A 27,807-nucleotide genomic window follows, 5' to 3' on the forward strand; every position below is an offset into this window, starting at 1 on the left:
CTGGTTATGGGTGTAAAATATCAGTTATCTAAACTAATGTATGTCTTATTTTTTTTTTTTAATTCCCCTTGTTTTTTTGTTTTTTGTTTTTTTTTGCATTGGTCATCACATCCTGGTTACTTTTTAAAACTTTGAATTTGAGTTTAATTTAATTCCAGTATCAAGTAAAGGAAAATAACCTAAAGTAAAAACAAACAGACTTGTGGACACTCCCTCAGAGAGAAATATAAATAACTGAATTCACTTAGTTGAAACCTTTCTGGTTGTGTGGGCCCCATCATAAACAGCTGTAAGCTTGTGACTTCCTTTTCAAGTAGTCCATTACCACAAGACCACTTCACTGAGGCTTGCTGCCCTGTGTTGAGTAAGCTTATAAAGAACTAGGTTCCTGTAAATCGCACCTAATATGTGAGTGGTTGTGGGTTCTGATAATCCAGTGTTATCACTTTTCTCTTTATATATCTTCTTCGGCTTTCAGCATGACTGGAATGGACAAGATCACAGACAGAACAATTATAATAATGTTTTATTAATGCTGTTTTGAGTGTTTTGGCTTCTGTATTTCTAATAATGATATTGTAGCTATAGAAACAAAACCACTCAAAATAATTGCAGACATCATAAAATGCTAAGGGAAACTTGAAAACAAATACAAATATAATATGCAAAGCTTTCTGCTCTTTGATATTCCTGTTATACAGGCATATGCTGTGTCACTGTAGAATGTCACACTGTGCAAGGACTGTCTCAATTGTTTCCTATGGGGACACAAAGCAGGGAGCTCAGTAATGGTAGAAATCTTTAGTTCTAGGTGGTCAATTTGTAGATTTATAAATACTTTCCTGTTGGAGTTAATAAACACCTCTTATTTTTCCAAACACAAATGAATCTTTATTGCTATTAAAACTTTTACACAACAAAATGAAAATAAGTGCATTCTTACAATTATGCTGTCACTGTGCTTTATGTACAAGTATATAGAGTAGTTTGTACAAAAAAAATAAAAAAAATAATGAGGTGGCATTTTTGAACTTTACAGGTCAATAAATAATAAGTATTAGTTATTGTTACTTCTTCATCCATAACTATTAAACAACAATAGCTACATTTAGAAATACTAAATAAAACTCAATACATTTTGACTAGAAGTCTTTGAAGACACTGAAGTCATTGCGTTTGTAATATAACTTATTGTTATTTTTGTAGTTCTAGAAACCAAACTGCATTTTGGTGGATTTGCATGTTTTGAGAGTCTGCATTAATACTCAGATGAGTGTGATTTTGTGAGTACCTTCATGTGGACATTTAACTCACAATTAAGTATTTTGGACCAGTGTTGAATAAACTATAATACTACCAGTAATTAAGGATCAGTTACAGATTATAAATAATGCATCTATATATGTGTTATAAGGGATGTTATGTACTGTCAATACAATCTTAAAACTATGTAACATATGTACAGTATTATGACATAAAGCTTTTCTCTGGTATGTGTCAATGCAATTTTACTGCAATCGACTTTTATACCTTGTTAGTAATCATCAACACTTTTAATAGCATGTTTATACAGTAGGTATATTCTGAAAGTCCATAGTGGTCAGTTTAGAATCAGTTACATTGGTATTTGTAAAAAAAATAAAAATAATAAAGTTTTGTATTTGTATTACCCTTTCTACAACACATGTAACATTATATTTTATATACAGTACACAGTAACATCACATGATTAAAAACACAACTATGAGTTTCTCATAATAAAAAGTACAACTGCAAAAAAATGACACAGGCACAAACTGTACAAAAGTGCTGTCCTGTCTCTTCTATACCAGGGACAGGAGTGCAAACTCTGCTGAAGCCAAAAGACAATACACAGTCACATTAAAAATATATATAGTTTGCGGTTGTGGCAAAAAGCACCTGTTATTGCTTTCCCATTAAGATTTTGCATCAAACAGCAAGCCCACGAGGTCCAGCAAGCCCACTGATGACTTCAATACAAATTCACTATTACAGTCAGGATCAAAGTGCTGGCTCTAAACAGTGATGTATAGGACATTGGCTCCTTCAATTAAATCTGACCACATATTAGTACTGCTTAAAAAAATAACAAATCACAGACTTTTTCTTTTTTTTTAAACACTAAAAAAACAAAAAGAAAAAACACTAAAATGATCTTCTTGCAGCTTTTGGGATTGACCTGCAACAGATTTAATCAGTGGTGAGTGTAGCAGTCACAGCAAACAGAAAGTAAACGGATTGGGCTGCCCAGAACTCTGTGAATTCTAACTATGTGAGTGGTTTAGCAGCCCCAAACCATCTCACTTGCACCATTCACCCATGATTTAGCAAGGTTTACAATTAGGTTACAATCTGCAACAGATTGTGTTCAGGGCTGGTAATTTAATTCATTTAACTGAGCAACCCTTACCTGGTTTAAAGTGTGGGTGCTTCTTATTCCAAATGGGTTTAAAGGCTAAGTGACACACCCAACAAGTTATAGAGTAGACTGGACTAGGTATTCAAATCCTGAACTCTAACATCCCTTCGAAGTCCCTCATCACTGGACCACAGCCTCAATTCCCTTGATTATATCCACTACCTAGGTCATCCTATTCCAAGTTTATTTTTTAGACCACCCCTCCTAAATTATTCACAGTAAAAAACATTTAAAAAAAAAAGCCCAACCATAGTCCTAAAGCGCAAAAAACGTCTTCCCATGACTTATTTCATGTCCGTGCTACTAGACATCCCGTTTCTCCACGGACAGGAGAAAGGCTAGTCACTAGCACTAACCACCTTGTCATTGATGCCCCTTAATGACTCTTCCTCTCGTTTGTGGCTCTCCACGTTTATTTTGTTGACAGTGCAGGTCTTCTTCTTCTTCTCGGTAAGATTTGTGCTGACAGAGGGCTTGCGGAAACTGGAGAGCCTCCTACGGAAGTTGTCCCCGGAGAAGAAGTAGAGCATGGGGTCAAAGCATGAGTTGCCAGCGGCCAGGCATAGGGTGATAACCACCGACTTCTGCATGTAGACAATATCGTCGCAGGAGCTTCCTTTCTTCATCAGGAAGTGCAGGTGCAAGGTGCGCTGGATGTGGTAGGGCATGAAGCTGATGAGGAAGGCTGCCATGACAATGCAGATCATCCGGATGGCCTTTGTCTGCATGCTCTTTTGCTTCTTCATGCTGCCTGAGTTGACCATCAGGGTCCAGATCATCCCTGTGTAACAGATCAGGATGACAAGGAAGGGGATGCTGAACCCCACCACCAAGGAAAAGTAGTTGAGGATCACCAGCTTACGGGTGTCAGTACCACTAGGAGGCTCAAAGCACTTGGTTTTGTTTCCTACTTCCTTTGTGCCACTCATAAGGAACGGAGAGCTGGTCGCGCAGATAAAGATCCAGATACATGCACAGATGATTTTGGCCTTCCTCTCACTCACCAGCTTCAGGTTCTGCACTGGGAATACGATAGCTATGAAGCGGGTGCAGCTCATTGCCATCATAAAGAAGATGCTGCAGTAGAGGTTAACGTAGAGGGCATAGGAACTGATGCGGCACAGGAAGTCACCAAAGTACCAGTGGCCCTTGTTCACATAGTAGACAACACGCAAGGGCAGAGTTAAGCAACACAGCAGGTCAGAGATGGCCAGGTTCATCATGTAGATGTGGAAGGTAGATCTCTGTCGGAAGGTCTTGATGAGGACATAGAGAGCAAAGCCGTTCCCTACAAAGCCGAAGACGGTAATCAGGGAGTAGACGGTGGAGTAGATCTTGTTACGGAAGTCATCAATCGACGGGCAGATGCTGTTGTTATCTGAAAAGTTTACACCTGACATCTTGGCACTGGAACAGACTCCTTAAAGAAAAGAAAAAGAGAATTATTTTACTGATGAATTATTCTTCAAAATGAATGTCTGCATCATATTTTCATTGCAAGCCGTTCCATACTACAGTATTTCCAGTGCAGTATGTGCCAAAGCTAAAGAATAATATAAGAAATATGATTGCAGGACACACAAACACATATACACATACATACTATTTGGTAGGCCTGCATGTTATTTTTTACATCATTTTTAAAAGCAGAAGACTACGTCACAATCTGCCCACTCCATGGGGCAACATGGTCAGACCTTTATCTAGAACACAGATCAGTTGAAGCTGAAAGCAGAATGAAGAAGGATGGGCAATTATCTGCTTTTAAGTGACGTTTTCTTTTTCGTCTTGTGGTTAAACCTTGTTTCAGCACTGAGAAGTTGTTTCACACAACACCCACAAGCACATTCCCTAGCGCTTGTGTTGTTTGTTTTCAGCATTTGAATAGCATGTTGCTGTGAAATGAAACACATTGTGCACATCAGTTAAAAATGTGTAATGCAGTCGAGACCTCCGCTCCTGCTATCTGCTATCTATCTAACCCAAGCACTGGACTTTATCAAGCTACTGAACCATGGAGGTAAGGGCTGCTTGAGGGTTTGACCAGTAGGGTGTGATGAAACACAACAAGGCAAACAATCCCCCACATGACCAGGGAACACTCAGTCTTGTTCATACATTGGGAGAGGTCCCCTGCTAAAGTGGTCCCTGTTTTGTGTTCTGTTTTTGGCCCCTGTGTGTGTTCCTTTATTTTACAGCAAGACATTACAATATGTAACACATTAAAGTCGAAAAATATCCCTTTTTGTAGCTGAATAAACTAACGAAAACTGAAATTTAACGGCAAACACTTCAAATAAAACAAACGTGGAAATGGCGTTGTAAAATGATGGGGAAAAAAAATCACCATTTTGGTTCTCGTTTATTACATTCCACATAACAGAAAGTCACAACAAAAAATATATAATATATATTTCAGAATGACGTGCTTGTCTTTCTTCTTTCCCATGAAATTCTGACTCTCTTTAAAGCAGCATAATGCTTTTTTGACCCAGATGTATTGCGAATTGAAAGCATGTTTAGCATGCAGGTGGTACAGCAGACCAGATGCACTTCTGTGATGCTGGAACTCACTTTCACAGTAGATACAAGTAACCCTCTTTCTATCCAATGAATCGTCAGAAAGTTTAAAACAATAAAAATAAACATCCCATTCACAAGTCCTTCAGTTGAGTGCTTTGCTACATAATGCAGTTCCATGACTAATTTTACATTCAAACAATGACTACACTCATTCAATCCTGACATGCACTAAAATGGTGCTACAGGAAATTAATTACAGTACGCTAGAGAGACAAAACAGGAGTGCAAGTAACGCGCTTTAAAAAAATTAATCTCCAAAAAAAAAAGTATGCGTTAATCGCAGAAGAGGGTTGTGAGAGATGTGTGAGCGATGTGCTATTTGTGTCCAACTGGTGCATCTCAACAGAAGGAAGTCACCACCCTTTGAAAAAGGAACTGACCAGAACCGTTAAGTCACCCCTCCCAAAACTCAAGGGACTGCCTGCAAATAAAGGCGAAGTTACGGATGCAGATGATAACAGGGATTGTATCCTCAACAAGCAGCTGTTTACTTTAGAATAAGAAGGCTCAGAATGTTCAACAAGCTGATGAAACTTCCAACCGCAGAATCTATGTCAATCATTATTTTTAAAAGCACAATGGTGCTTTATTAGGAGTGTGTATTGGAACGACTAAAAAGATAAAAATGGTAATTATGTGGTTGGCTAACACTTACACTGCTGCTTCACATAATAGTGGTGTGTTTCCAAAGAATGCCTCAGTGTTTACCACTGCTGGGCTCCTATCCAGTGCTTTCAATATACAGCCAGCCTTGTGTTTATACTGTAACATAATGCATTTGTTTTATTAATAAAATTCTGAAGAACATTTTTGGAGCATGAAGCAAATACAGTACCTAGTTTTACTCCTGAAAAGAGAGGTGTAAAATAATGGCCAAAAATATTGTGAAAATAAGCAAACTTTTCATTGTTTGAGAAAATATACATCCAACTTTATAGCCCAGTTTCCTGTAACTATCTTTTTAACCAGTGAGGGATGCAGCCCCCTGTACAGTATGTATCACAAACAGTTTTGGCAGGTCCCAATTCTTATGCAACATGTGCATGTATTGCAAACATAACTATTTGGTTTCTGACTAGACAGCTGCTATGGTGTATATGACACTTCTTTGAGTCTGTGAGGTGTTTTACCTAGTGTACTTGGAGTGAAATGTGCCAATACTTTATTTTCCGAGTAATTAAGAAGTATTTGTCGACAGGTATTAAAAAAAATCCACTCATTATTGTGTTGATTTCAAAATAAGAAAAGCTGACCTTCCATCACCTTTACAATTGAGCACCAATCAATGGCAGTTCACTTCCAAGTGTTTTAAAAGCCGATTCAATGGACTGCATTGTTTTGTGCTGAGTAACTAACATAAGTTATTCTATTTAACGGATACCTAACAACTTCAAATTTCTTAAAGATAACTACTCGGAAAATACAAGTATTGGCACAACCATAGTTTTTAGAGCCACAGTTCACAGTTCAGATGCAAAAAAAATTGCGCTCCTGCGTCTACCAAGATGACAGCCCGACGCATGTTTTGGAAAAACCTTTCAAAATCTTCTTCTTGAGAACCGGTGAACCGATTGAACTGAAACCTCGCATACGTCATCAGCAACCAAACCTGCTTCAAGTTTGCGAAGCAGAAGTTGCTGCGATAAATTTTACTGTCAAAATGGCTGCCACCAAATTTGCCAAAATGCGCCCAAACATCAAACTCCTTCTGTTTGCAAACCGTTTAACCAACTAACTCTTAACTTAGCAGGCATCATCCTGGGGACAATGGAATTCAAATATGGCAAAATGGAGTTCTTTTGTAAAACAAGATGGCAGCCAGACCCACGTTTCGTTTTTAAATTTAAAACCGCTTGAGCACGGTTTAGTTGATTAACTCCAAAGCTGACAAGCATCAACCCTGTGTCAATAAAATGGACTTTTTTAAAACTTGTGTTTGTGCGTAAACCAATATGGCCACCCGACGCATTTCTTTAAAAACCTTTCAAAATCTTCGTCAAATGTAAAACTAGCTTATAACTCCTTACAAAGTGCAGATAGGTTACTGGTTACTATGGATCACATATAGGAAACCATATGTGCTCTACCCAAAAATGACCTTGCCTGCGACCTTTGACCTCTCCTTAAGTTAAAATGTAAAACTAGCTTATAACTCCTTACAGAGTGTATATAGGTTAATGATTACTACAAAACACAGATAGGAACCCATATATGCTCTACCCAAAAATCACCTTGCCTGTAACCTTTGACCTCTCTTAGGTCAAATGTAAAACTAGCTTATAACACCTTACAGTGCACAAAGGGTTATGGTTACTATACAACACATTTAGGAACCCATATGTGCTCTATTCTAAAATTACCTTGATTGTGACCTTGACCTCTCCTTAAGGTTAAATGTAAAATTAGCTTATAACTCCTTACAGTGTGTAGACAGGGTCATGATTACTATGCTGTTTAAAGTTATAAAGCATTGAGAGATAATGAACTAATGCAGTATTTTGAACTGAAACTGCTCCATAAAACTGATCTGTTGTGACACTCGTGCTGCAATGCTACAGCTTGCTAAAATTACCAATTGGTAGTGAGCTTGAAGCCGTAAAACTGGCTGGCAGTTCTAGTTATTATTATTTATTTCTTAGCAGATGCCCTTATCCAGGACGACTTACAATTGTTACAAAATATCACAATACAAAGTAACACATTATAAAATATCACATTACATAACATCATAATACAGATAAGAGCAGTTATGAATACAATAAAATCAAATTTAAGTAAGAGCAAAATAAAGAATACAGTAAATTATAAGTAAGAGTGAGTCTGACCAAGACCAGTTAAAACCTTTAGTAAATATTTGCATATATGAGTAAAGTCCAGTAAGAACATGTAGTAAGTATAATAAATGGATGATAAGAATTTCAAAGCGTGAGTATGGTTACCTATAGAGTAGGAGCAGTAGTTGAATGTGGCAAGGTATGGATCAGTTCAGTGTAATTACTGGTACAATTGGGTGCCATATAGTCCAGTATGGTCGAGAGGTGTGAGGTTTACAGATGCTGTCTGAACAGGTGTGTCTTGAGGAGGCGCCGGAAGGTGGTCAGGGACTGAGAAATAATGTGTATAGTATCATCTAGATTGAAAGCAATTATTTATATTGTGACAATCTGCTTCACTTTAGTTTTTGTTTTTCGTTTCTAAGAATAAGCGGAACCAATCTACTGATCCTAAAAGAAGATAAGAAGTCTGTGCTTTTTCTGTGATAAGGTTATCATTATGCATTATGTAATTTCAGTAGATTAGATCTCTGACATCTGAATTTCCTGTGCTGGGAGGTACAAACACCAGTGTTTTAAGACTGAACCATATTAAAATGTATTCCTAGGTTATGAGCTATATATGTTCGCCTAATATTATATTATTAGTATGTGCTGTTAGTGCTTAACATTAAATGTTAAATGGTAGACAAATTTAAGGTTAGCCTGATTATATACTTTCATTGAATTATAAACTGTATAAAAAGACAAACAGAATGCTTACTTATGTAGACAAAAGTGTAGAATACAAATCAAAAGGGAGTAATGATGAGATAGCACACTGCTGAGGCTGAACTTAGAATACAAAAAAGCCATTGAGGCCTTTGGGTTTTTTTTGTTTTTTTTTTAAGTTGGTTTCTATACAGTATGTTAGACTCATTGGGGCAAAACCACCTCATTTCAGAAATTCAGCCTACAGGAGACATTTCAGAAACAGTCCTCCAGGTTGAAAAGGAACCTTTAGTTAATAAGCCTGATAAATAATGTCTCAGCAATAATCAAGTATACAAGACACACAACCTAGGACCATAAACAGGTTAGAAATTATAATTCTATTAAATATATAGACAGTGACTCCAGAGTTGTTCTCTGAAATTGTTCACGAAAAACACAACATGCTTGGCATGCTTTCACCAACAGGATAAAAAAATAAAAAACAGCCTGCCGACACAGCAGCCAACACATCCTGTGCTATGTAAATAGAAAGCTAAATTTATAAAAGGAGACCTGTGCCTGAGAAAGGAGAGGAATGTTGAACCAGAGAACTATGACGTGCAAAGCTATCTGACAGGTTTTCTGTTTTCTTCTGGGAGACATATTTTGAATAATCATTTAGCAGTCGGGATTTGCATACAGTACACACCCCTCCGCTTCTACCCCAGGCTAGGAGAAGCATCATAGCATCTGTTGGTTTGGTTTAAATGGTTCATTAACAAGGTACAGGATTATATCCAACATGCATCTAAATATGAAATTGCTGTTCCATGGAAAGTAATGGGGTTCAATTACAGCTTCTCTGGGATGGAGTAGCTGGTGTTACCTCTATGTGTAGCAATAACTAAATTATTTTTAGTTTCAACCTAATTTAAACATGATTTCCTTTTAGAATGCACTTTTCAAATGATTTTTAATAATGCGATCAGAGATAGCAAAAACGCACAGGCATGGGAAAAAACAAATGGCTCGGTTTTAATCTTATGCAACATGTGCAGGTTGACAAAGCATATGTGGTGCTCCGTGCACTAATATTGATTTTTTTTTTCTATTTGGAGGGTTGAAATGTAGACTGTTGGTACATACAGAAGTGGGACCTGCCATATTACTGTTAACATGGTGTAGGGCAACCACAGCTAATTTGATTTGACTTGGATGTTGGCAGCAAGTCTGCATGGTCTGACCCACGGCCATTCTTCAATGATTACAATCATTACATTCCTTCAAGGCAGACTATACATGTATGGTCCTTTTAAAAATGTGTTTCAACAGGAAGACACCACTTTTAAATATTAAAGAATACATAGAAGGGATGATTTCATTCTAACACATTATCAGCCCTGTAATGAGCAGCCCATTTACACAAAGTGTGCATGTCTTTTTTTTTTTTTTTTTAAATCTACTGTATATACAACATCAGCTTACACTCACACAGGGGGAGTCAAAATCACCCAATGTCATAACAGCATTTTGATAGGATTTGCTAGCCAGTGTCTTCCATTTTAAAGTTAAGTTCACACTTTAGAGTTTAGACCAAACATATTTTCTTATCTCCAAGCTTAAGCCTGCTTTCATTTTTCTCCTTATTAGGCAGTCCTGTTACATTGAAAGCAAGAAAGAGCATACTGGGTCAATAGTTTGATTTTTTTTTTTTTTTTTAATTACAGTACATACAGCTGCAAATGACATTATAATAGTTTTAACCCATTCCTCAGTACAGCTTCAGGAAGTTTGCAATTCTTGTGAAGAGCTGATGCTTTTGGGAGCAACAAGACGTTCTGGCTTGTGAGTGGCTCTTCATTTCTTACCCTGTTATTCAACTAACTTGCAGTGCAAAGAACAGGAAGGCCAGGACCCTCAGTAATTAGCTGCATCGGTACATGGGAACATGGGAACAGGGAACGCAGTTATGCTATTAACTGACCGACATGCTTCATAAACTCAAATCCTCAAGTGCCTGCATTGGGATTCTGAACAAACTTTTCTGGTCTCTAAACTTCTCTGTTGAGTAGATGTTAAAAGAGGGCCAGAAAGCTGGCAAAGAACATGTAGCCTCAGTAATAACAGACCAGCTAGTAAGAGCAAACAGCATCTCAAGATAAATATTTATCCTAAAATAAACAGACACGCTTAAATACAGAAGAGCTTTACTTGCTCTAAATTGTTTTACTATGAACAACAAGACAGCTGTCTTGCCTGGCTCAGCAGAGAGATACAACGCATTAAACACACACTAACTGTTTCATCATCAGGCACGGTGAAAAGAGTTCACATTCCCTAACAAAGCCATGTTTATTGTCTGCAATGGTAACTGCCAGTGTGTCTTTCACGGATAGTCTTAATACTTTTTCACAACTGCGGTTATAATTTACACATGACTGACTGTGTAACTAAAATATTTATATATAACAAACGTCAAGTCCTGCTAATCAGTCAATTGGTGCACAGCTAGGGATAATCCTTCACATCACCCAGTAATATAATTAGTATATAAATCTAAACTCATTTCAACATTGAAGTCATTAAAAAAACATGCGTAATTGCATTTATTAAGCTTATTTTAGAATTCAGCACTATTGTATGCTTTTTCGTTATAGACGATGATGATGATGGTGCGATTAACAGTATATGGATACTTTACATACTGTACGCAAACATTTGTTGTCATAAAAATGAAGTTGCTGTGTTACAGTAAATAACATGTGAAAGTAGTGGATACCAGTATCTGGAATCCCATTTCTTTCCAGATAAGAGAGGGTGAGGTGCTAGTAGGACTGTAAAGGATATTAAATGCACTCTCCCACTGTTACACAAACTAAACATGCTGGGAGGATTTACCATTAAGAGTCATCTCAGTCACTAGAAAGCATCAATTTAATAAACAACATTTACCAGCTACTCTGAGGACACCAAAGTGGGAAGTAATATGCCATATAACCAATTATCTTGCTACTGTTGGTCTCAAATTATACAGCAAGTTCATCTTCCGCACAAGCTCCACTTCAATTTCACGGATAACAAGCAATTACCTGTCCATTAGGACGGTAGTCGCTGAATCAGACTGGTCAGTACTCTCCCTCCTGTTTTGAAATGTGAAATGTCAATCTGACTGCTACATAATCCACCCACATATTGGGGCAGTTAATTAAATGCAAACAGACTAGGTGATTTGTCGTCATTTACCTGACTCATAATCTATGTTGGTATCTGAAGACTGGATGATGGGACTAATCAATCAGATAAATGGGCTACAAATACCCCACCACGCTATAAATCAGGCATTATATAGGCATAATTTTAAATATTTTAAATATTGGTTTTTGCTAGCACTTTCTGCTAGCACTGACTTAATTCGAATGACAGCTGTTCCAAACAATAGTCAATGTACTGTAGTAAAGAATATATATATATATATATATCAGGTATGAAATATTTAGATGCAGCGCAGGCTGCAGGTATGAGTATCCCCGCGGGCGCCTCCAAACCCCGTTTGGTGCTCTTGAGTAGTCAGAGTGCAGACAAACTCCTGGTAAGTAGCAGATAGTTTACATATCTGTGGTTCGTTGTCCAGTGATGGTTAACACTTCGCGCAATCTTTCTTCATGCACAGATGAGTGTTTTTTTTTGTTTTTTTTTGTCCGCTTGACTCATGGGAATCTGGTAGTATCCACTCCTAAAATCTAAAACCATTTACTTCATTTCAAGGAGTTCAGTGCATCTTCAATCCTAGGCATAGTGTACTGGTCAGGGCTGGTGCGTTGTTTTCTTACTTACTCGGCGAAGCACAGGGACTTCTAGACTCGGAGATTATTCCAGCAGTCTTCAATACTGTCACGAAGGACCTGATTTCAGGAAAGGTTTCGTGTAACACTTTACTACACCCAGGGAAGTGTGCTGGCATTGTCCTCATTGTTTTTTTTGAAGTGAAAAATAAGGATACATCAATGCATACAATGCTACTGTGATTTTATTATAACACCAACCTACGAGCAGAACTATGAGAAAACCATTGTGCTTTGCCAGCAAACAACGCATATAGTACACATACTGCAAAATAACAATTCTGGAATTGTTGACACTGTCTGCTGTACATTTTTTACAGGCACCCAATGGACTTGAATATGTAAAAACTGTTTAAACTATACTGAACATACATTTGGACCGGCGTTCCTATCAAACGTGTAAAACAAAAGTTACTGCAGCCAACTCGGTCGTTGAACTGTCCTCTTACCTTAAGTTCCGACTAGTTGAATCTTCCAGGACGTTGTATGATTTTTTTGCACACACTCCCTCGAGATGCAGAACAGAATTAAAACGTTTACTGTCTGTTTGTTTAATTTAGCTGCGTGTCAAGAAATATGTTTTAAGAACTGTGTCGTGTAGCATTCGTCGTTGTTTGTAAGTCTTGTCTGAATGCTTTATTACCCCGACTACCGGGTAAAGCTTCAAATTAAGCAACGCCCACCTAATGAATATGCATTGAGTTGAACATGTTTTAAACAGAAGTGACCGTGAGAAGTCGGATGTGCATCTTTTGCAAACACTGTCAAAGTTGCTTAATTTGTTTATTTATCAGTGTGTTTTTTTAGACGTAAACAAAATGCTGCTGCACGTCTCAATAATTCCGAATTCCCTCAAGCTTAATTAATGCAAAATACCATGAAAATGAGTACAGTATTTTTAAAGACGCCCTGCTCGTCTTCGCTGTGTCCTGCATGTAAATGTATATGCTCTGCGGTGTATCGTCATTAAAGAAGTGTCCTCAGTGTTTCAGGGGCACGCCAGGAGTGGGGATGTGTTTGTATGCAACTAGTAGCCTAACTGTGTTAGAACTCCCATTGAACAGGTCTGATTTTATCTGTTATTATGCAAGGCTAGTGCATTTATTTCCACACTTGGTTACATGGGTCGTGTTGTGGATGTGGGCTTTGAACAGTACTGTGCATTTTAATAATAATAAATAAACAGACAAACAGAGAAATATATAAAAACGAGCAAATTAACTCATACACTTAAAAAATAAAATAAAAAAATAAAAAACCCTCTGTATATTATTAGGATATTCACGTTTTGAAACATAAAAAGATTTTTATAAAGTTTATTATACTCTCCACTCTCCTGTATACTACATTATTAAAGCATAGCGGAAACCTCTGCCATTTCCATTAGAATATATCAACAGCTGTCTGTAGTTAACCTGATTAGATACGGCTAAAATATAAATCATGTGCCGGAAACATATATATATATATATATATATATATATATATATATATATATATATATATATATATATATATATATATATATATATATATTAGCCTATTATGCCTACGTTTAATAAGTAATGGAGAGCAGTTACCGGTAGTTGTTTGTGTTTGCTAACTCCTAGGCTGTTGTTTGGAATAATTAATACAGAATCAAATGTTAGTTGCAGATAACCTGCTATGTGTTGTGCTTTTAGAGTTCACAGATGGCAGTGTGACTGGTTTTTAATGTTGCATTATGCACCAGAATAAAATAAGTTACTATAAAAAAGGTACTATCTGTGGCAGGAACACAGGCAGGAACAATGTCATGTATTGTACGGCAGGGTAAAATAATTGACGTTGGGCTTTTTTTGACAGTTATTTTTCTTCTACTTTTCTAATACATGTTAGCATATGTGGTTAACAGTCATTCTGAAACACACCCCTCCGCTTCTACCCCAGGCTAGGAGAAGCATCATAGCATCTGTTGGTTAGGTTTAAATGGTTCATTAACAAGGTACAGGATTATATCCAACTTTCTTAATGAAATAGCTGTTCCATGAAAAATAATGTGGCTCACTCTAGCTTGATGTCTCTTTTTGGACCTGAGACTATGTTAGTGATATCTAATTATATCTAGTGCCCTGGTCTGCGAGTGGGAAAGTGGGGTAAAACCTGGTTCCGCATTTCACTTCCTGACGTCTTCAGCTTGAAATAAAACAGTTCTCATTACACTCTAAACCCCATGTAACCTAATTGTGCATTCTCATGTGTTTATTTTTTTCCTTGGTGTTTTTTTTTAACTAGAGACACAAATTAAAACACCAAACCTATCAAACATTAGCCAAGCAAACAAACCAGGTAAGGCAGACAGTGGCTCAAGTGTGATGGTATGCTTAGAGCTCTGATATTTTACAAGGAAACAATAGGATTTACAATTCTGCAATACCTGTATATCATTTTAGAAATTGCTTTGATGACTGCATGTTATATTCTGATGTGCATGTTATAGTTTGTTTTCTATACTTGTCAGTGACAGTGAATTTGATAACATCTTCTATGAAGTGACAGTGAATTTTATAACATCTTCAGATATTACAACCTTTATCTACAAGGCTGTACTTTAATTCTAGGAAAAATATGGTTCTGGATTTTTTATTTTAAAAAATGGTTTTTTTCTGTTTACGTAAGTGACTTAAAAAAACACAGTGAAAATGGTATATATTTAGAACACTAATAATGAAGCAAAATCTTAAGCAGGATATGGAGAAAGCAACATCATTTTAGTATTAAATCAAAATTTGTGAAATATTTGGGGGGGTATTTAACTGAAATTGTCTTTATTTTCCTTCCAAGAAATTTAATTTTCCCAAACCAAATACAGTAGAATGGAACAGCATAAATGTAAGAAAAAAAACAGGACTGCAAATAAATAATGTCCTGTGTCTCCTCTTTTACACACAGCAATACAATCATGACAAATATATGAACAGTAACATCTTGTAGGTTTCATCTTCCAGCCCTCATAAGATTAATGAAATTAGACAAAGCAGCCACTCTAACTCACAGAGTTTTGACATTTAACATCTCAGACAGGCGCCAAGTCTGTTGTTATTACAGTACATTGCTATTACTCCTCTTGTTCAGACACTGAAATTACCCCCAGGACCTGTTTCATAAACTCTGTCCTAACATAGTGAACCAACAAGAACGTTTGTTTTAAAAATAATAATTCAAATTCAAGGTTGAAATAAAATATACTGTACTGATTTAAACAAAAAAAAAAAGAAAAGAAAACATTGCTTCTGGCACTATTTACTTACTGCACATCTGATTCAAATGTATGTGTGTTCTTTTTTTTTTTTTTTTACTCAGTTCACATTTCTTCAGAAAGGAATAAAGGAATCAGCTGTGCTCATTGGGAATGAGTTGAAACAGAAACTAATTGATTGAAATAAAGGCATCTTTTTTGTATAATTTATATAATTAGGAGCTACTGTATGTGACATTTGCTTTTCTTATTTAAAATGTGATGTCTTCCAAATAAGATTTTCCCACAGGAAAAGCTTTCTTTAATATATTTTTGTCTCTAAGTATTAGTGAGGAATTGGTGTTCCGAGAAGAAGGCATATGCACTGATGTTACATTGGGGCCATTAGTTCTGGGAATAAGTAAAAATGAGTCACACATCTGTCACATTTCCTTTTCTCAAATGAATGTAAGTTGCATCATGCGACAGTAAAGCTTCAATTGTAAATGTTTTCTGTTATACACTTAACGTTAATAAAATTTGACCTTATGGTTACTAAGAATTAAAATGGAGACCATTATCTTTAACTTATTTATTTTTGAAGCAATCAAATCCAAACTTCATTATCCTGCTTTGCTAATAGATTCCAGCAATACTTCATTGCTCAATTAACCTAATGTGTGTGGAGATGCCCCACTTTACTCTAAGTATTGTATTGTTAAGCACCGACCGTTTATCTTTAAAGTCTAGTAAAGCAGTAAGCTTGCAATTGCCAGTTATAATTTGAGAAAAGACAGCCAAGAGTTTGAACTGTGATACTAAGTGCTAAAAGACCACAAACATCTACATTTGTAACCTGAAAATAATGTGACATTTTCTGCTGATAACGGGGGAAATGGAAGAGATAAGAATTTTTTAAAGGCCCCGTATTAGACTGAGGAAACACAAATCTGCACCTTGAGGATAAAAAAAAAGTCAAAAGAGTGAAACAAATTTGCCGCATAAAACTGTCAGATTTAGGTTGAGATTATGAGATTTAGGTTGCTAGTTACAGGATATGTTTTTGTTTATTGATGTACTTTACAATACGTTGTTTTGCAATTTGCAATCTTTTTATCTGCTGTACTTGAAAATGTCACTACAGCGCGTTTTGAACTTTTTACATACAAGTATGTATTTGTGGCAGAGCTAGAGCTCTGTATATTTATTGGTGTTTGGTGGTAGTTGGCAGAGATGGGGTTAATTCCTCCATGCCAAAAACATGTGAGAATGTGGCTGGAGCCTTAATTAGATAATCCTTAATTATTGATTAATTAGGCTTCAGCCACATCCCATGAAAGGAGAGCCCAGGGGGCCATTTGGAGAGTGTTGTTTTTTGTCCAGCTTGAACAGTTTTTGTATTTTTGTTTAAACCTTTATTTTGCCCTTGTGCCTTTTTGTTTGTACTTTTGTGTTATTGTTTGTTCATTAAAGTGCGCTTGTACTGCAGTTTCCTGGCTTCTGAGTCTCTGTATCGCTGCTACCCGGTCACAGTATTATCAAGATTAATCAATACCCTGTTTTAAGGTAGCCAGTGCTGGCTATTGACATAACATACTTACAGACTGCTGTTTTTGATTAACATGCCATTATGTAAAGATAATTTACAGAACAAACCACTTTGTGTGGTCAAACTGAAGGTATACAAACATGACCATATTAAGAGGTTTCTCCCTGTAGAAAAAATACATTTGGGACAAGATTTCTGAAAAAGAATGCAGGGGAGGATGATTTTACTGGAATTAAGGAGGCTGTGTGGTCCAGTGGTTAAAGAAATGGGCTTGTAACCAGAAGGTCCCCGGTTCAAATCCCGCCTCAAACAGTGAGTCATTGTGTGACCCTGAGTAAGTCACTTAACCTCCTTGTGCTCTGTCTTTATGGCCCAGATTGCTAGCAAGCAAATAGTTTTTGATAACCTAGCCTATTAACACTAATGCATCTTTAAGATATAAAGGGACATTGTTAACAGACTCAGAAATCTACTATATTTAATAATTCAAGAGGGGTCAGTTATCTGTGGTCAATTTGCCTCAACATTCCAAAAACTAATTTTATATCAAAAACCTATATGCAATCAAATTTGGCATGGTTTCTCATTTTAATTGGGGACCAACAAATACTGTATTCTAAAAACACAGAGGTGACATTGTAATATTTCTGTATTTGCAATTCCAGTCCTGTTGACATGACAAGAAAAAATGGACAAGGCTTTGGGAATTCTTTTCCAGTGAGAAAAGAAAAACTTCAATGAATGTTGTCAATATATACATAGGACTCTTTCCTAGTTGTATTTCGAAGGGGTTTGCTTTTCCCAAAACGTTCTCTTCCACTATTATCCAAGAAGAGCTTCCTATCAAACTGTTGGCTCTGTGTCCGGTTTTAGCTACTTTACAGGGAACCTGTTCTGATGTCACTGTCTGGAACCAGAATCAAAGGAGCACGTGCCAACTTGTTAGCGTTTACAGTAAACCATGAACCCCTTTGGCTCCTTATCACAGAATAGGAAGTCTCATTGAAATCAAGGTCATTATATTTATAAAATTAGAGTTCTCAATGTGAAGAACTTAACTTAAGCTTTGCATAAAAAAATTACATGACATATATACACCGTGGGTCCGGGATTATTGTGAAAACTTCAACAGTAATGTATATACTCCTTTTGTTTTTCCGCTTTGATTTTATTTATTTGATAATGCACAAAAATGATGCACAAAACGTAATTTCCCTCAGAAGTCATGAAGCATAAACAGTTATGTTTATGATTCATGCGTTCAGGGTGCTTTAATGTAATCTGACACATGAGTCATCTTTAAAATGGGGGTGATGAGGGGGAGTGGATACTTGTCTTATAAAGAATAACATTTTTGGAACCCAGAACCAATAATATGCAAATACCCTTCTTTAAAAATAACTGTGAATTAATGATTCCCTGTGTACAACAGATTCTGCAATGTTTTTCTTTCCCCAGGAGCAGGAACAACAATAATATTTCAGGACTTTGGTCTTAATGCCTGCAGGCCAAGTGTTTCAGTTGATGAGCATGCACAAGAAACACTATTAATACATCATCCCATTGGCTCTTGCAGAGGTTTATAGGGCTGGAGAAGGAAAGAACAGGTAAATAAATGACTGACATTACTTTTCTATTACATTAATGGTAAACCTATTATTACAATCATGTGTTACAAAAAGTTTAATCAATAAACAAATCACATTTTAACTGTTATTGTGAACTACTTTATAAACATATATATTTTTTTCAAATAAAAAATCATACCTTTTTATTTATGTTGAGTTGTGAAGACAAATAATGTATTTTGTTTGACTGTGTTGACCTTTTTACTTATCTTATATAAAAACAACAGCTGCCTGAACCAATGCTTTAACCCAATCAGCAAGAAAGGGTTTTTAAAGTAGTTTTCTAGAGTACAAGCTCATTATGTTTAGCAGTAAATGTAGGCATGTTGATAGGAGACTAACCAGTAGTGTGGCACTGTGGGGCAGCGATGTGGAGTAGTGGTTAGGACTCTGGACCAGAGGGTTGTGGGTTCAATCCCAGGTGGGGGATACTGCTGCTGTACCCTTGAGCAAGGTACTTTACTTAGGTTGCTCTAGTAATAACCCAACTGTATAAATGGGTAATTGTATGTAAAAAAGAATGTGATATCTCGTAACAAATTAAATTGCCCTGGATAAAGGCGTCTGTTAAGAAATAAATAATAATAATACTGTATAAGAGGTATGGGCAAAACTGGCCTTTTCAGACTGTGTCTTTTTTTATTGACCAATTATTCCTTAATTGGCCATTTTAAATGAAATACAATTTGAATATTTCCACCTTGAAAAAAATAAAATGTTTTATTAGACAGATCTTGTTACACCCACAAAATTAGTTTATGGATGATAGTTCCTTTAAACTTGTATTGAACTCCACCCACACACACATTATTCTACAGTATGTGATGATTCTTTCTCTTCACCATGGGTGCAGACAAGACAGTTAATTGTTATTTATACAGAGTTAAAACACTGAGATGCACACCTGTTGCATGTGCAGGCTGAGATTACATAGTGTGGAGGGATGCTTAAAACCCTTTTTTAATACAATACTGCCTGGTTATTGGAAGTGGTGTGATAACATTATTTCACTCTCCATACCAAATAAAACATGCAAGACCATAAAAAAGTTTAAAGAAAGAACTTTGCATAGATCACCTAAGGATAGTGAAGTATTTCATGCATTTCTTGCACAAAAAGTGTAAGGGTTGGATGAAAGCTTGGATGATTCACTTATCTTTGTATCATCCTTGCAAAGTTCTTGCTTAAACATGCATTTTATGGTCAATAGTAGAAGTCTCGCAAACATAAGGTATGGCTTTCAAACATGTTTCCATGCAAAAAAACCTGCATGGAAACGTGCCCAATTTTGCAGTTTTGCACCGTTTGCAGTTTTTTAGTGTGAGAAAGCAAATGACCCAGCCTTTCAAGTTTTTGGCTGTGCATTTTGTATAGCATGAGGAATGTGTGTGATATAAGACAGTAGGAAACTCATTTGATTTCTGCAAATGTTTTGACAAAAAATAGTCACCAATGTCTATATGAACAATCTACTGTATCTAATATCAGGCTGGGCCACTGTTAGCCCTGATATTTCTAATAGTTTCCAACGATTTTGTTCCAAAACTTATGACAAGATGACTCAAGTAAAGGGTCCCATCTGGAAGAGTCGTTGTGGGGTCTGAATGGAGGAATCTGGGGTTATACAGAGGGCAAAGGTTGACAGTCAGTAGGAGTACTCTTTCCACTTTGGAAGTGGTACAAGTTGTTGTTCCAATTTTCTCTGGAAAACATTTGACTTACAGATTAAACATTTCTTGTAATTGGTAATTTCCTGTACCACATTGTTTACCAGTAGTGCATTTTAACTACATCTTGTATAGTCAACACCATTAAAATGCTAAATTAGCCATATATATATATATATATATATATATATATATATATATATATATATATATATATATGTGAGAGAGAGAGAGAAATTACATTTGAAATTACTTACTGTATTCTTTTTTTCCCCTTGATGCTGTTTATTAGGAGTTCTCACCTGATTTGCTTACTATTTCTATAAACAAAAGCTAAAATTGATTTTGCAGGTAGAGCATGTTTGCATAGTGGGTGGCAGATTGAGGCGGCTGCCAGTAATGTTCTGAACGACTGTAAGTTGCCCTGGATAAGGGCATCTGCTAAGAAATAAATAATAATAATGAAAAGGAAACTTAAAGGCTGTCAGACAGACCGATAACAATGTAGAACAAAGGTAGTGTTGCTTTACAGGAGTTTCGTGTGTCAGTTTTTTAATTGTTCATTAGAAGTACACCCTTTGGGCATGGAAGCACTTTCACAGTAGCACTGTTATAAAAATAAACATCACCCATAACTTCCAAACACTCAATGAAAATGCCAAGCTAAAATTTACAATATAAGTCAAGTACTGTAGACAATTGTTTCAGCTGGTGCCTTCTTCAGGGTTTTAAGTTTTAAAAATAGACAAGCATGTTCTTCTTTTAAATATGGATGTATTCAAGGGTGAATATTCTAAGACTAGCATCCCACTAATATAAGGAAAACAACAACACTGTAAAGGTAGTAATGTTCAGGGGAGCAATCTAGGTAAAGTACCTTGCTCAAGGGTACAGCAGCAGTGTCCCCCACCTGAGATTGAACCCATGACCCTCCGGTCAAGAGTCCAGAGCCCTAACCACTACTCCACACTGCTGCCCAGGTTATACTTCATACATATTACAGTAGGGGAGACGTATAAAGGATTGGAAGCTCATATCCTCTTACACGCTGGCCAGAGAGATATAGTTTTCTGTTTGTGGACACAGCCCAGATGCCTCTTGCAAAGAAACCCTGTAAACAAACAACACTGAGACGACTTTATGTCTGGTTTCTCACAGCCTTCACAAGTATCAGCTGACCCCCAGTACTTTCACATTATCACCCGTTTACATTGAAAGCTTTTGAAGCTTCAATAGCTTCAGCCAAGGCATATGTCAGCCAACAGATGACATCTTTGAGTATGTGCCAGGGTCCCCTCTGAGCATGAGAATAAAACCTTTTAAACTACTCATCCATCGGGGGCAATAATCAAGATATGCACTGGCTTGGTGTTCGAGGCATTATACCACGGACCTCTCAGGGGGACTGCAGCTCATACAGAACCATTCTCTCCAGTTATATATCTATATATATATATATATATATATATATATATATATATATATATATATATATATATATATAACCAGAAACAGTAAAAATCTAAAACACGGCAATCAGAACCCTTTGTGAAGCACAATTAGTTAATTCTATGGGGTGATGCAAAACTTTTGGCCACAGCTGTACAGCACAGCTTTTCTCTGACTGTGTATTTTTACAACATTTCTGACCTTTACTGTATGTTAATCCAAGATTTTCCCAAAGAGTTGATTTATTAACCCACTTATCCACATTACTACATACAATTATTAAAAACTGAAATTTTGTCTGTGATATGTAGACCTGCTACTGTTTAGATCATTCAAATATACCTCATGGTATCAAAACATGTCAGTGGTTGCCACTAAAAACACAGTCAGTGTTACAACATATTCTCATGAGTCAAAGGAATAACTCTTTCCCCTTGATGAAATATGTTAACTCATGCAATGGGACTGACAACGACAGGATTATACTCACAGTTTCCAGCTTCGTAAGTGTTTTGAACAGAAGCTGCTTTTTATTCATTCAGACAGGCCCTGCTTTACTGAACTAAACCATACTGTGTAGCCCACGGGCCTTGTGGCTCAAGTTACAAACCTCGTGATTTTCCTGGTATTTAACTGCCTGGAACCAGATGCAGAAGATTTGGGATTGTCAGATGTTGCTATTATTGTTACTAACCATCTCAATCACACACACACACACGCACGCACACGCACGCACACACACACACAAACACACACCCCTGATACTAATCAGAGAAGAAGAACAGTAAAACATGCTGGATTTCATCTATTCTAAAGTGAACATTTCTCAGTGTCTGCTGCATTGTGCTGGATATGTGTTCCAAACGGTTTGCTCTTTTTATAGCTGGTTGATCAACACATTTACAGGCAGATGTGGTTCTATTTTAAGGATCTACAGGGAGCTGAATCTCATCATTTTATTACCATTAATTAGAACAAACCAGTTAAAGATAGCAGTTTGAGATTGAATGGGTTTAAGGGTGGCGATATTTAGACCTGTCACTATTTAGATCATTAAAGTAGCCCCTAGAAGCAAAACGGAACGTGCAAATACAAAGAAGACACACGGACACGCGGATAGGGGAATTAAGACAGACAGCTGGATGAAAAGGTGTATGGATAGGTATATTAGGACAGACCATATACTATAGTTCTGAGTCTGTTTTGGGGAACATTGCGTAATGAATGGAAAAAGCCCAAACTTCTCAGGAACCTGGAGAGTATTCGAATTACCATAAAAAAAATTATTACGAAAGTCAAAACACGTCATCTCACCCTATTCATCTGGCATCAGACAGGGGTTAGGAGAGCCCTGAACAGCTCCCAAAATGAGACGTAATCATCACAACAGGAAGGCAGTGATTGGGCACTGCAGGCTATTCTGTGCTGAAGCTTGGTATCACAGACAGAGAGAAAGAAAAGGTTTATTTGAGTTCCGACTGCCTAGGACGGATGCAAAGATGGGTCTCTCTACAAAATATTCTTATCACCAAATGTAAGTACAGTACAGATGTTAATGAGACTGGGGATTTGTAGTGTCCTTTTTATTTATTTATTTATTTATTTATTTATTTTTGTGGTTACTGCAGTTTTTAAGGCACGGGTAGGAAAATACATCAGGTATCACGACAGGTACCCAGCATCATTGTTTGGATCACGGTACTGGGGCGGAGTGACCAAGCAGGCTTAAATTACGCCGTCGCAACTGCTTACGCCGTCGTTACTACTTACAAGTAAAGTAAATTCCACGCCAAGTGCACCAAAGGAATCATTCCTGGCGAAGTAACGACCGCGTTGAGACCAAGCCGCAGCAGAGAAGGGAAATAACTTTACAGATCACGAAGTACGGTCTCTAAAGAGAACAAGGGCATTCTTAATTCTAAGCTTAACACGACAGTAATATTTGGTCAGACGGCGGCAGCATTCCTTTGGTTCATATATTGATGGTCATCTCGTATTTAATCTATAACGGAGGAGGTTCTGGTTTGGTAATCGATAGAGCTGACAGAGCACAAGATCAGACATATCCAATGGATTAAGTCTGTCCCATATGATTATTTCTCGACGCATCCACAGCGGTACTGTACATCAGGGGTTTTAAAACTTTTTTTGAAACTACCCTTTCTGTGAGGAGGTTTTAGCTAAAGTACCCTTTACAATGTTCGCTCACTGAATGGTACCACAATTGCAATAAAAGGCAGAATAATCTGGTTAACACATTTCTTTTTTTCGCCCGTTCCCCTGGTTGAAAACCCCTACTCTAAATCATCAAACCAATGTACTATTCCAACCGCCTTTGGCTTTTGCTAAACTAAATGTTACTTTACAATATTCGAAGCTGATTTGCTTTTAAATGTAACTTTCTGCCTCTATCCCCTATGTTATTTGCCTGTCTACGCCAGCCTTACACCTACCCCCTACCTAGCATGCGTACAGTTACGACCCCTTTACGACCTGATTAAGTCTTACGTCTGCTTGGTGCACTCCGCCCCCTGAACACGCGGCACATTCACATTTTTAAGTCTAATGTTTCTCTGTTTATTCTCCAGCATAATCTATGATAATTTCTATTTCTTAAAATACAAAATATAATATTTTGTAAAAATGGTACAAATGTACAAGTGATTTGCTTTATTTAAATCTCTTCTTTAAAAGTGTTTTTCTTCGGTTGAACTGGATCTGTGAAATGGGCTTCGATTTCATGTGCTGTATATGCTACTGAAAGTGCATGCAGCTGTCTACAGTATCTGTTTAATTGGCTTAAACAGTAGAAGCAAATACTGTATGAGTCAATTAAAATTTACTACGTTACAAAGTCCATATAAACAGAAAACGCTGATGTCTGCCAAAGTCTTTAGCAGTAAAAAATACTTAAAAGCAGGGAGTGAAAAAGTTTACTTTTCAGCAACTTATGTTGTATAAACCAAATACTGCGACTAAACTTCAGACACACAACAGTGAATAATATGCCTATGTTCAGATTTTAACTATGCATGCAGGAAACTATATGTATATATATGTATGTTTTTTTTACACAGAAACCATGGCGATTCAGCAAGTCGCCCAGAAACTGACCCCAGAAATGTTTTACGAAGGTACCTGCTGCTGAAATACATCCAGTACCTGATCCTGCCTTCTTCGAACTTCTTAGCCTCTGTGTTTGGAATGCTGGGAAGCGTTTACACAGCAGTGGCCCTCCAGTCTCCTTCCATCTCTCGCAAGTCCACCACAGTATTCATCTCCCACCTGGTTCAAGCAGATGTGCTGGTCCTTATCCGAATCGCAGAGCTCCTCCAGGGCTACATGGATGTCAAACTGCTGGCTGGCGGGCCTAGCTTTCTGGAGGGCCTCTGTCACAACCTCCTGAACGCCAATGAGCACGCAAGCTTGCTGCTACTCAGCTGCCTCAGTCTGGAGGTCCTGCTCATCACTCTCTTGCCAGCTGAGTCACGGGGCCTCAGGACAGTTCGTTGGGCCTGGCTGGCCTGCACCCTGATCTGGGTAGCCGTGCTGGGGGAGTTAGCCGTTCTGCAGGCTGCAGAGAGCCTCCAGCGAGCAGGCCTCAGTTTCCATGGAGACCACAGCCTGGTCTTCCCGCTGCTCCAGGGCTGTGTATGGGCAGCCCCTCTCCTCCAGATGGTCTCCCGAGTCCTAGGGGTCCTGCTGTGGCTTGGCAATGCCTATGTTTACTACCGAGTTTACTACAGAGCACCTCTTAGGAGGAAAAGCTGTTGATGATTCCACTAGCCCTGTTAAATGAAGACTACACTAAAGCATTTTTTGAAGTGATTTAATTGAATTATTATTTATTATTACAATTATTTTTATTTTTTTAAATCTATTTATATATTTATTTATTCTATTTCTGATTTACTTGAGTGCTCCATGAGTCAATGGTTCAGCTGGAGTTTGACTACAGATATTAATTTTAGTACAGAAAAAAAAAAAACTTTTGCCTCTTGAAAAAAATATAGGCTACAATACACTGATTGGCCATAAAATGGGAGTATATGTAAGACTGCAAGTACAATTAGAAAATCTCCAAGTCTACAATGTATGTTGAGACATGATGTGTCACGTGACCCAGAAGCCATGTGTGAAAGCAGAAGGATCTCAGTGACTCCACAAAGGGAATAATGGTGGGTGTTGGTCCAACTGACTTATCCTCTAATGCAGTAGCTGCATTCACCAACAACGCCCAAATCAGAGAAACCTTCAACACTGGACAAGACCTGAAAAATGCAAAGGGAGCCCCATGGTCCTGACAACTGTTGAAGCCATTCTTATATCTTTTGCAATATATTAGCAATTATTTTTATATAAGAACATAAGAACATAAGAAAGTTTACAAACGAGAGGATGCTTTTAATAAGAACAATCATTATTTATTATTTCCTGTATAAAAAGTAATTAACATAATCAATAAATATTTTTTAGAAACTGTTTTTTAATTTCTGTATTGATTTTGTTTGTTTTTTGCCACACGGATCCCTGCTGGCCATTCGTTCTTCTTTGCAATGTGGAGTATTGGGCAGATAGCCGGTCAGCGTGAATCCAGGGATGATGGCCTCTTTGAAAAGGAACACCACCTACATATACAAAACATGTGAAATACAAAAGAGTACCATAAAAGGTCACAGTGATCTTCATCCACAAGATGTAGAATAGCACCTCCTAACACAACCTGTTACAGTACTTAGGTTAATGATCTCAGACAACAGGTTCCCAATTAATTGTCTTTAATAGTGCAGGTTGTCAGGTAAACTTGTAAAAGCCATTGTCATCACATTTACTACGTAGAATTGCTTTGGCAAGCGGTTCTGTAAATAGTCTATCAGCCAATCAGAAAACTAATGCATGTAGCCAGGAATTTACATTAATATTAATGCAGTGTATAAATGACATCAGAACTGCTTATATCTTGTAGCATTCTCTTATGATCGTAATGCACCATTTCCATGTAAAATATGTTTTAATGACTTTCTAAACAAAGTCTGTGAGATAAATGAGCTGAACCCACATGATCTCTGATTTAGGCTATAGAGGGAGGCTAGCATGCTTCTTAATTGCTGTAGCCCGGGCAGACAGACAGACAGACAATACATCGACGAATGTACAATCTAGGCCCCTGGGATTGTGTGGAAAATTGTGCTTCATTCAGGAGCAGAAAAAAAAAACCCTTGAATAATATTGTGGCAGATTGAAATAAGTGCATTAGATTGCATTTGAAGCCATATGAAATCTGTATTAGACTAACAATTCCAAAGCATCAGGGAAATAACAGGCTAATAAGAATGAACCTGATGCAACTTTAATGATTAATATTTGTAATCATTGTTGTTAAATGAAAGCTCCTTACAGTGGGAGTTTTGAAGCTCACTGTAATGACTACGTATTGTTAAAATACGTTTAAAAAATGTCATCATACAGCAATTCTTGCAGGGTTTGTTATATGTGCAGTGAGCTGTATTCTCATGTAATGATGTTCTATACAATACAGGAGCTGGGTTATTCAAGAAGAACGTGTACCCACTGTTAAACTCCAATGTGTCATTTTCTTTAAAGATAAGAATACTGACTTGAACTTCATTTTTTCAAGTTTGCAGCTTCTGTCCTTTACTACTGTATTTATAGAAACTATCGGGGTGTTCCTCAGCTGACACCTAACCCTTCTGTTCTATGTCAGAACATGCCCCCTCCTGTCTGTCCTCTGCCGTGATTCAAGTGGAGTCATATCAGATGGATGGATCTGAATGCTGGACGCCTTAAGCAAAACCTCAAGTGGAAAGGTTGATTTCCTATTAGTTTTACTCATCATACCTCAAAGATGAATACATTTGAATGACAATGGCTACTGGAATGAACGGTCATGTTTGCCTTTATCAATCAGCTCCTCCTTCCAATCCCTGGCTTTCTTTAAGACAAA

The 27,807-nt window shown here is 37.2% G+C and overlaps 2 protein-coding genes across 3 annotated transcripts; one reads left to right on the plus strand and one right to left on the minus strand.

The window, feature by feature from the left end:
- Window positions 1-621: 621 nt before the first annotated feature.
- On the minus strand, window positions 622-13,024 carry LOC131701713 (cysteinyl leukotriene receptor 1-like). Of its 2 annotated transcripts, none has more exons than XM_059001361.1 (2): window positions 12,782-13,024; window positions 622-3,857 (listed from the first exon to the last, which is right to left on the minus strand). In XM_059001361.1, exon 2 carries the CDS (start codon window positions 3,838-3,840, stop codon window positions 2,779-2,781), a length of 1,062 nt encoding a protein of 353 aa, XP_058857344.1. In that variant the 5' UTR covers window positions 3,841-3,857; window positions 12,782-13,024; the 3' UTR covers window positions 622-2,778. The 2 variants fall into 2 exon arrangements, with proteins under 2 accessions (XP_058857344.1, XP_058857343.1); XM_059001360.1 differs by having other exon boundaries at window positions 623-3,860.
- Window positions 13,025-22,788: 9,764 nt separating this feature from the next.
- LOC117430197 (cysteinyl leukotriene receptor 2-like) lies at window positions 22,789-26,084 on the plus strand. Its single transcript, XM_059001580.1, has 2 exons — window positions 22,789-23,376; window positions 24,920-26,084. Exons 1-2 carry the CDS (start codon window positions 23,210-23,212, stop codon window positions 25,614-25,616), a joined length of 864 nt encoding a protein of 287 aa, XP_058857563.1. The 5' UTR covers window positions 22,789-23,209; the 3' UTR covers window positions 25,617-26,084.
- Window positions 26,085-27,807: the final 1,723 nt, after the last annotated feature.

This window comes from Acipenser ruthenus, chromosome 26 (genome assembly GCF_902713425.1).
Source record: "Acipenser ruthenus chromosome 26, fAciRut3.2 maternal haplotype, whole genome shotgun sequence".
NCBI classification, from domain to species: Eukaryota; Metazoa; Chordata; class Actinopteri; order Acipenseriformes; family Acipenseridae; genus Acipenser; species Acipenser ruthenus.